The sequence below is a fragment of the Heteronotia binoei genome, chromosome 21, assembly GCF_032191835.1.
Source record: "Heteronotia binoei isolate CCM8104 ecotype False Entrance Well chromosome 21, APGP_CSIRO_Hbin_v1, whole genome shotgun sequence".
In the NCBI taxonomy this organism is placed as follows: Eukaryota; Metazoa; Chordata; class Lepidosauria; order Squamata; family Gekkonidae; genus Heteronotia; species Heteronotia binoei.
This window is the reverse complement of record NC_083243.1, coordinates 7781800-7792871: the sequence shown is the minus strand read 5'-3', so window position 1 is coordinate 7792871 and position 11072 is coordinate 7781800. Positions and strand designations below refer to the sequence as shown.

Below are 11072 nucleotides of genomic sequence, written 5' to 3'. Positions count from 1 at the left end.
GGGTTTGATTCCCCCACTCCTCCCCTTGCAGGTCCTGGAATGGCCTTGGGTCAGCCATAGCTCTGGCAGAGGTTGTCCATGACAGGGCAGTTTCTATCGGAGCTCTCTCAGCCCCACCCACCTCAGAGGGTGTCTGTTGTGGGGGAGGAAGATAAAGGAGATTGTGAGCCGCTTTTGAGATTCGAAGTGGAGAGCGGGATATAAATCCAATATCATCATCATCATCTTAAAAGTTACTTCAGCAAAATCCCTTCCTCCACAGACCTCGCCCTCGAGACTCCAGGAATCCCCCCGGCTAGAGTTGGCAGCCCTCTCCCCCTCTACTACGCCCAGCAACCCTCTCCACCGAAGGGGACTCTGTCGGCGCAGGCGCACTAAGGGAAGAAGCGCGGCGGGTCTCCTCTCCAGCCTGGGCAGCCCCGCCCCCTTAATGCTCTCCAGACACACCCCCGCGGGAACCTGGCTGCCGGGCCACGCCCCCCGCCGCCTCCGACCACGCCCACTCCTTTTTTGGCCCGTCCCAGGGCACGCCCCTCCCTGCCTGCGGCTCGCGGGACGGCGGTTGGCGGTTGGCGGCGACGGTTGGGCAGCGCGGGGGGCGGAGCCAGCGGGGCGGCGACGGTTGGGCGGCCGTGAGGGGAGCCGAGGCGGCCGGCAGCGAAGGAAGGAAGGAAGGAGGCCGGCCTGAGGGGAGGGGCAGCCAGGCCAGCAGCAGCAGCAGCATGGCGGCTGGGCGCGAGCCGCCACCGCCGCCTCCTCCTCCCGCGCCTCCTTCTCCTCCTCAGGCGCCCGCCGCCATCGGAGCGCCGGCGCTCGTCCTGCCGGCTTGACGGAGGGGCGAGAGGGAGAGACTGAGAGGGGAGGCCATGGAGCTCGCCAAGCCGGTCTTCCCCGCGTTGCCGCAGCCCAAGGAGGACTCGGAGGTGAGCGCCCCCCTCCGCCTGACACGCGTGTCCGTCTGCACGCGGGCCGCGTGTCCGCCTCGCGAGGGCGCGCCCCGGCCCCTCCCCTTTTCTCGCCTCCCCCCCCCCCCCCCGCCCGGGGCTGGCAGCTCGAGCCGCGAAGGGAAGGGCGTGATGGCCGCCTTGCACGCCCACCGGCCGGGAAAACAACCAAGATGGAGGAGCCGCTCGTTTCGGCCCGCAGTTAATAGGCGGGGGGGAGATAGGTGGTGGGGCTCAGCCACGGATTGTTATGCAGCTGCGCCTGCTATTCGTTGGAGGGAGGGGGAACCCCCAGAAAGGTTCAGGAGCTGAGTTTCTGGCTAGATGGTTATGTGTGGTTCCCCCTTCCCCCCCCCCCGCAGGTGGATTTGCAGGTTTGGTTGCTCAGAGCCCCCTCCCCAAGCACATCTGGAGCACCTCTCCTCTGATGCGCAGAATGCCCCAAGGCAGGGTCTTCCCACACACACACACACAAAGGCTGAGCCTCTCTTTCCTCCCCTTCCACACCTGGGGCATCTCTCCTCTGATGCGCAGAATGCCCCAAGGCAGGGTCTCCCCCCCCCACCCGCACACGAACCCACCACACACACACCCCGCCACACAAACATACACACACACACATACAGGCTGAGCCTCTCTTTCTTCTCCTTCCTGTTTTGTTGCTCAGTGCTCCCTCCCCAAGCACATCTGGAGCACCTGTCCTGTGATGTGCAAAATGCCCCAAGGCAGGGTCTTCCCCACACACACACACCCACACACAAACGCACCCCTACGCACACACGCACCCCCACACAAACATACACACACACATAGGCTGAGCCTCTCTTTCCTCCCCTTCCTGTTTTGTTGCTCAGCACCCCCTCCCCAAGCACACCTGGGGCACCACTCCTCTGATGCGCAAAATGCCCCAAGGCAGGGTCTTCCCCACACACACGCACCCCCACACACGCACCCCCCCTACACACATACACACACACAGGCTGAGCCACTCTTTCCTCCCCTTCCTGTTTTGTTGCTCAGCACCCCCTCCCCAAGCACACCTGGGGCACCTCTCCTCTGATGCGCAAAATGCCCCAAGGCAGGGTCTTCCCCACACACGCACCCACACACAAACATACACACACAGGCTGAGCCTCTCTTTCCTCCCCTTCCACACCTGGGGCACCTCTCCTCTGATGCGCAAAATGCCCCAAGGCAGGGTCGTCCCCCCCCCTCCGCACATGCACCCACCACACACACACCCCGCCACACAAACATACACACACACAGGCTGAGCCTCTCTTTCTTCTCCTTCCTGCTTTGTTGCTCAGTGCTCCCTCCCCAAGCACATCTGGAGCACCTGTCCTCTGATGTCCAAAATGCCCCAAGGCAGGGTCTTCCCCACACACACACACCCACTCACACACAAACGCACCCCTACGCACACACGCACCCCCACACAAACATACACACACACATAGGCTGAGCCTCTCTTTCCTCCCCTTCCTGTTTTGCTGCTCAGCACCCCCTCCCCAAGCACACCTGGGGCACCACTCCTCTGATGCGCAAAATGCCCCAAGGCAGGGTCTCCTCCCCCCCCCGCACACGCACCCACCACGCACACACCCCGCCACACAAACATACACACACACACAGGCTGAGCCTCTCTTTCTTCTCCTTCCTGTTTTGTTGCTCAGTGCTCCCTCCCCAAGCACATCTGGAGCACCTGTCCTCTGATGTGCAAAATGCCCCAAGGCAGGGTCTTCCCCACCCACACACAAACGCACCCCTACGCACACACGCACCCCCACACAAACATACACACACACATAGGCTGAGCCTCTCTTTCCTCCCCTTCCTGTTTTGTTGCACCCCTACGCACACACGCACCCCTACGCACAAACGCACCCCTACGCACACACGCACCCCCACACAAACATACACACACACAGGCTGAGCCACTCTTAGGGTCTTCCCCACACACACGCACCCCCACACACACACCCCATGCACCCCCCCTACACACATACACACACACAGGCTGAGCCACTCTTTCCTCCCCTTCCTGTTTTGTTGCTCAGCACCCCCTCCCCAAGCACACCTGGGGCACCTCTCCTCTGATGCGCAAAATGCCCCAAGGCAGGGTCTTCCCCACACACACCCACACACGCACCCACACACAAACATACACACACAGGCTGAGCCTCTCTTTCCTCCCCTTCCACACCTGGGGCACCTCTCCTCTGATGCGCAAAATGCCCCAAGGCAGGGTCTCCCCCCCCCCCCCCGCACACACACCCCGCCACACAAACATACACACACACAAAGGCTGAGCCTCTCTTTCTTCTCCTTCCTGTTTTGTTGCTCAGTGCTCCCTCCCCAAGCACATCTGGAGCACCTGTCCTGTGATGTGCAAAATGCCCCAAGGCAGGGTCTTCCCCACACACACACACCCACACACACACAAACGCACCCCTACGCACACACGCACCCCCACACAAACATACACACACACATAGGCTGAGCCTCTCTTTCCTCCCCTTCCTGTTTTGCTGCTCAGCACCCCCTCCCCAAGCACACCTGGGGCACCACTCCTCTGATGCGCAAAATGCCCCAAGGCAGGGTCTTCCCCACACACACGCACCCCCACACACACACCCCATGCACCCCCCCTACACACATACACACACACAGGCTGAGCCACTCTTTCCTCCCCTTCCTGTTTTGTTGCTTAGCACCCCCTCCCCAAGCACACCTGAGGCACCTCTCCTCTGATGCGCAAAATGCCCCAAGGCAGGATCTTCCCCACGCACACACGCACCCCCACACAAATGTACACACACAGGCTGAGCCTCTCTTTCCTCCCCTTCCTGTTTTGTTGCTCAGCACCCCCTCATCAAGCACACCCGGGGCACCTCTCCTCTGATGCGCAAAATGCTCCGTTTGCTCCGTATTCTTCTTTCTGCTTCCTTTGTGATTTCATATCTATGGCTGCTTGCTCTGCTGTAAAATAATTCACAGTTGACGGGCAGGAACTTTCTGTGGGCTTGGACAGAGCAGAGAGTACGGAGGATCCAGTGGTCTGACCTGGTATAAAGTAGCTTGGTGTGTGCCCTGTGGTAAGTTTAAGATAGGGCCCCTGGTTTTCTTACTGATATATTTAATTTATACACCGCTTTTCTCCTCAAAGCGGTTTGCGTCATTCTGCTCTTCTCCCAATTTTCCTCACAACAACCTTGCGATGTAGGCTGACAGAAAGCATCGCGTTACTTGCCTATCCTAGAACTGAACTTTGGAAGCATTCTTGTTTTTCGGATAAACAGCCTCTGAAGTTCGGCTCTGTGAGTAAGCCCTCAAGAGATTAGATTAGATTTGTATCCTGCCCTCCCTGCCGAGGCAGGCTCAGAGCAGCTCACAATCAATGAAATTACAATAAAACAATTCAGCAACAGTAGTTACAAGCATTGGAGCAAGGAGCAAGCATTGGTTCTTCTTGGTGGTGTGTTAGTGGATTTTCATAAATAGCTACACTGGGAAGAAGATATCTGCCTCTTTCCTGAAGGAGAAGCAGAACTGGGTGTGCGCCAAGCGGGTCAGCAAAGTCTGTCAGCGTGGGTGAATGACGGAGTTTGGCTTTCACAGAACTCCAGAGCAGCGGAGGTCCAAATAAATGTGTATTTTATTTCCTTTATTTATACACCCCCTCTCTCCAAATGGGAACCGCAAGCAGCTTATGTCGTCGTCCTCTATTTATCCTCACAACAACCCTGCAAGGCAGACTAGGCTGAGAGTGTGTGACTGGCCCAAGGTCACCCAGTGAGCTTTCATGGCACAAGTGAGGATTCATGCCTGGGTTTCCCAGATGTTCGTCTGACATGCTTAACCATTACACCACACTGGGCCTCGGTCCCCTTTTCCTATTTGCAGTTGCAAGATTTGTTCTTATCAAGCCTATGAGTCCTGTTAGCACAGTTGCTGTCCCGAGGACTGCTAGTTAAGTTTCCACGCACCCTGCTGACGATTTTGGTTGCCTCCTCTTCAGCTAAAGGGGTTTTGCTTAGAGTCCCTGCTGTCAAATGAACATACGAAGCTCCCTTAGACTGAATCGGGCCGTTGGTCCATCAAGGTCTGTGTGGTCTACTTAGACTGGCAGCAATTCCTCAGGGTCTCAGGCAGTGAAAGGTCATTCACATCACCTGCTGCCAGATCCTTTAACTGGAGATGCTGGGTATTGAACCTAGGGCTTGCTGCATGCCAAGCAGCAGCTCTTCCACTGAGCTACAGCTCCTCCCACTCTCTGTTTTGTGCTATATGTCTCTCACTTGTCCTTCTCTCTCAGCCTTCCTTATTACGGGTCCATGTGAATGCCATTTATCAGGTATAGGACGCTGAGGAATTCGTGACAGTGCCGTAGACCCATTCTGTCACCCATTTTCTCCATTTGCACACCCCAAACTCGGCCACTAGCAGAATTGGCTGTTAAGTCATGTAAAGATGTAAATATAGCTGTTATAGTAAGCCTGAGGGCATATCGTTTGGGTACTTCCCTACTGATTTATAGCCTTCTCAGCCAAACACAGCCAGTGCAATGAAATGCTAAAAATCTCACGCTTTCTAGAATACGCTTCACGTCTAGCTTTGGTGTATCTCCAGGAAAAATATTCTGCCCCTGGGGGTCAGCCATTAAGAAGCACTTCTGTCTGCTCTCTTGCAAGCCTAAAGGCAAAAAGCACCCATGACTGCGGAGGGTGGCCTCCTGTCCATTCCTTTTGACTCTCTAAGTTTCTTTTCTCCTTTTTGTTAATCTCAAATGATGTTGTTAACGTCTTGCTCTGTATACCTCCTCTCCATATCTCTTCTTCTCCATCTCTGGTTCCATTTTTGCTTCACTTTGTTACTATATTTAGCTTCACCATTTCCTGTCAGAGTCTGTAGTAATCCGAGAGTGGTCCTGATTTTGGCATTTCTAGGTTGTGTGTAGCATTTCTACCCAAGCATGACAGCTGACTTTTTAATCTTGTCCTCACTTCCCATGTTTCTAAGAACTCTGCCCTTTTGCTGCTGAATGTGTGGTAGCTTGTGTATTGTCTGCATGAAGTAAAGGGCATTGCACAACTGAACTGTACACATAGGGAAGGTTTCACCTAAGCATCTAAGAGAGTTTATCCCTTTCTGACATGAGCTCAAGGCTCATTAGAATGCCTTTGGTATAGCTGCATCACATTTCCTATTAAGCTTCACATAAGCTGGCCATTGACCTTAAAGTACAGAATCTAAGTTTTTCCTTTATTAAACCAGATCAGCCAGCTGTTTTGTCTGTGGATCTCTGACAACATGAATCAAGCAGCCAGCGAAAGTGACACTTTGGCAGCTTGCTTTGGCAGGTCTCTGGTACAAATGCTTGCACGTGTACCCAGAGACCTACAGACATTTCAGATGTTGTCATGTAAAAAGGTAAAGGTAGTCCTCTGTGCAAGCACCAGTTGTTTCCGACTCTGGGGTGATGTTACTTTCACAACGTTTTCACGGCAGACTTTTTATGGGGTGGTTTGCCATCGCCTTCCCCAGTCATCTACATTCCCCCCTTCCCAGCAAGCTAGGTACTCATTTTACCGACCTTGGAAGGATGGAAGGCTGAGTCAACCTCGAGATGGCTACCTGAAACCAGCTTCCACCGGGATCGAACTCAGGTCGTGAGCAGAGAGTCCAGATTGTGGTACTGTAGCTTTACCGCTCTGCGCTACAGGGCTCATCCCAGTAAAATTGCTGTCACTAAAGAAGTTTTATTGACTTTGGGAACTTATTTGGCCTAAGTAAGAGACTGAGAAAGCTGCAGTCATTCTTTTAATTTTGGATTTATATCCCACCCTATCCTGCAATTTGGAAGTTATCTGCCGAACCCCTTCCTCCCAAAGCCTGCCAAAACCCAGACTTGGGTCACCTTCTGGATATTTGGGCAAGGAGTTTTGCCAAAGTATTTTGAGATCTTATGTGTGCAACTTCCTAATAAAATGTTTCAAAAGTGAAAAATGCTGTGGAAGAGGCATGGTGTGCTGGTTGGCAGAAAAGGTTAAAGCCCATTATTAAAATGATATATGAAAAACTAATTAGAGCCCGCCTGTATAACTAAAACTGCAATTTAACATTACTAACAGTGCAACCCTGTGCAGAGTTACTCCAGTCCAGCCTAATCGAAACCAGTGGTTTATTTTTAAAAAAATAAATCATCATATGACATGTTATAAAAACAAGAAACTCACATAACGTAAAATAGCTCTGGTTTCTCTTCAGATCACCTAAATCTTTCATCTTTTACCAGTGATCTTAGACTGGAGTAACTTTGCAGAGGATTGTACTATGAGAATTGTTATGTTAATTAATAATCTGATAATTTTGTATTGTCCAAACATTTTATTAGGAAGTTGCACACATAAGATCTCAAAATACTTTGGCAAAAATCCTTGCCCAAATATCCAGAAGGTGACCCAAGTTTGGGTTTTGGGAGGAAGGGGTTCGGCTGTAGGCAGCGGGGCTCCTTATGTCCTTCCTTGTCCAGTCTTTCTTCAGGGCAGCTCCTTCCAGCTTAGCTGGTGATACAGATTGAAAGAGGGACAACGAAAAGGTGTTTTAAAAGGTGTCACTCTCCTTCTAGAACTAAAGGTGCTTTAAAATGTAGCTCTCCTAGAACTAAAGGTGTTTTAAAATGTCGCTCTCGTTCTAGAACTAAAGGTGTTTTAAAATTCAGCTCTCCTTCTTGAACTAAAGGTGTTTTAAAATGTAGCTCTCCTAGAACTGGTGTTTTAAAATGTAGCTCTCCTTCTAGAACTAAAGGTGTTTTAAAATGTAGCTCTCCTAGAACTGGTGTTTTAAAATGTAGCTCTCCTTCTAGAACTAAAGGTGTTTTAAAATGTAGCTCTCCTAGAACTGGTGTTTTAAAATGTAGCTCTCCTTCTTGAACTAAAGGTGTTTTAAAATGTAGCTCTCCTAGAACTAAAGGTGTTTTAAAATGCAGCTCTCCTTCTTGAGCTAAAGGTGTTTTAAAAGCAGCTCTCGTTCTAGAACGAAAGATGTTTTAAAATGTAGCTCTCCTTCTAGAACTAAAAGTTCAACTGCTGCATGGAATAGTGACAGAGCAGATAGATTCTCGGTTACCCATGAGTTTCCCTCCTTGACAAGAGGTGGGCCTTGTTATTTTTTACCAGTTGCTGCCCTGAATGGAGTCTAAACAGCAGCTGCTCATTGAGAGAAGTCAAAGTTCTGCAATTACAAACAAAACATAGTAAGCTGGAATCTGAAGAAAAGCACTGGCATTCTTCTTATGCAAAGGAGCTGGTGGAATTTGTTCAGAGCCAGCGTTGCTATTTGAGTGTCCCAAGCACAGGAGGGTTTCCTGGAGATGCCTTGAACAAGTACAGGAGATGGAGTTGTGTTCCCTTCTGCATTAGTTTGCTAGACATCATTTCTTCCAATTCTTCATCCTAATTGCTCACCCTACACTGGGGCCATAGTGAGACAGGCCAAGTGCAGGGACCACAAGCCCAAGAATGGGAAGAAGGAAAGACTTACTAGACCTCTCGGCCCTAATTTGTGCTTCTTTCTATTTCTAATCCACTCCATTCCGAAAGGTTCAGATGGGTAGACGTAGGTGAAAACAAGAAATGGAAGAGATAGTTGTTGTCCACGCATCTCTTTCAACCAAATTTCTCTTCCATGGTGGTCAAGGAGATGCCTCAGTTTCAGTGTCACTTTCTGTAGCATCACTTGAATTACTTGTTAGTCCTATATCAGATTAATGATTGCAATATCCCTTCTGCCGTGTAACAGGAGATGTAGCAAGAAGAATTATAGTGTTAATTTTCACTCCTTCTGGGCTGCCAGTCAGGCAAGTTCCCAACTTAATTTGCTTTAGTTTGGTTTGTTGCATATATGTGTGATTTTATTCTCCTCCCCTAAGGGTAATCCTGCAAAACGCTTAAAACTGCCCAGTTTGGCTAATATTGTATTGACAACGGCATCCATTCATTATTGTTAATTTAATCATTGCATCTTTAGAACCAGTGTGGTGTAGTGGTTAAGAATGGAGGATTATGATCTGGGAGACCGAGGTTTGAATCCCTGCCTGCAAAGGAAGCTTGCTGGATGACCCTGGGGCAGTCACACACTCAGCTTTCCTTACTTAACGGGGTTGTTGTGAGGATAAAATGGAGGTGAGGAGAATGATGTAAGCCGTTTTAGGTCCCCACTGGGGAGAAAGGCAAGGTATAAATAAATAAATAGGAATGGCAGCATGATAAAGTTTTCTGCGTGGCATATTATGCCAACTTGTGCCTGGCAGTGTGGGTAATCAAATCTGGTTCTCCCAGATTAGAGTCTGCACTTTTAACCCCTACACCATACTGGCTCTCAAGAACATAAGAAGAGCCCTGCTGAAGCAGACCAGTGGTCTATCTAGTGCAGAATCCTTTCTCACATAGTGGCCAACCTGTTATCAGTCTGGAGTCCAGGACAGTGCTGCCTGGTCTGCATCTCCTGACTGGTTCTGGCTGATCTCCAGAAACCGATCATGTTGGCTTGGGGCCCTGCAGAGCCTAGGCTTTCATGCTGCCTTTTCTGTGTAGACCTTATGTCAGCAAGTGAGGAGCTGTCCCAGGGATAGCATCACTCTCTTGTGCACTCTCCCTCTGTTTTCTCAGGAATCCTGACTCTCAGCTTCACTGCAGCCTGCTTCTCACTTCTGCCCCTGCCCCCTTGAACTGGACCCTGGTTCCTTATGCTTGTAGCATGTTATGCCTCCTCATGCTGCTAACCAGGAGTTCCACCAGCAGAGCCAGAATTCCAGAAGGCCTCGCAGCACATTGATTTCATTTGAAATGTCCATTCGCTGTTCAATTTGCTCATGAGTTCTTGCATTGTGAGAATGGGAGAAAAGTACTTCTTTCCCTACCTTCTCTATCCCATGCATAAACTTGTCAACCTCTATTCTGTCTCCCCTCAAGCGTCATTTCTCCAAACTAAAAAGCCCTAACGTCTTTAAACTTTCTTCATAGGGAAGGTGTTCCATCCCCTTAATCATTTTAGTTGCCCTTTTCTGCATTTCCCCGCAATGCTGTATCTTTTTTGAGGTGTGGTGACCAGAACTATGTCAGTAATACAGAAACTGTGGATAGGTCAAGGAGATCTAAACAAGTGAACAAAAGCTCCTACCCTGCCACATAAGAACTTAAGAATGGAAGAGAAGCCATGTTGGATCAGGCCAATAGCCATCCAGTCCAACACACAGTCACACAGTGCCCCAAAAAACCCCAAGTGCCATCAGGAGGTTCATAAGTGGGGCTAGAAGCCCTTCCACTTTGCCCCCCCCCAGCACCAAGAATACAGAGCATCGCTGCCGCAGAGCGTTCCAACGATAAGCTGTGGCTAATAGCCACTGATGGACCTCTGCTCCATATTTTTATCCAATCCCCTCTTGAAGCTGGCTATGCTTGTAGCTGCCACCACCTCCTGTGGCAGTGAATTCCACATGTTAATCACCCTTTGGGTGAAGGACTTCCTTTTATCCGTTCTAACCCGACTACTCAGCAATTTCATTGAATGCCCACGAGTTCTTGTATTGTGAGAAAGGGAGAAAAGTACTTTCTCTATTTCCTCAATCCCATGCGTAATCTTGTAAACCTCTATCATGTCACCCCTCAGTCAATGTTTCTCCAAGCTAAAGATATTTGTTAGTCTTTAAGATGCCACTGGACTCTTGCTCTTTCCTACTGCAAGTGTGAATGATATTTATTGCATGTGTAAGACATTCCGGATCAGTGAATGGCTGCAAAAGTCATGTTGATATTTAAGTTGAAACATTACATATACTAACCCATCTTCCACTATATTTTAATGTATTCTTTTTCTAATGACATACTAGAATTATGCTTATATGTGTGTTACATGTTTAAATCAAACCTCTGGGAAACATATGCCCTCATTTTAACCCGGAGACTGAGCAACAAAAACATTAGAACAGACTCTCATTTATTGCACTTCACACCCAGGATAACTAATGGGTTTAGAACATGGACATCAATCTGCTTTATATTACCTTTCATTGTTTCGGCCCAGGTAACACTGACTAACAAACACAAGACCCCAATTTGTGATTCT

General features: G+C 49.9%; 1 protein-coding gene across 1 annotated transcript in view; it reads left to right on the top strand.

The window, feature by feature from the left end:
• Window positions 1-634: 634 nt before the first annotated feature.
• The window catches only part of STYX (serine/threonine/tyrosine interacting protein), a 33705-nt gene continuing 23267 nt past the window's right edge, over window positions 635-11072 (top strand). The window contains exon 1 of the mRNA XM_060261282.1: window positions 635-923. Within this exon, the coding sequence (XP_060117265.1) occupies window positions 867-923 (57 nt within the window). The 5' untranslated portion in view covers window positions 635-866. The remainder of the gene's footprint in view (window positions 924-11072) is intronic.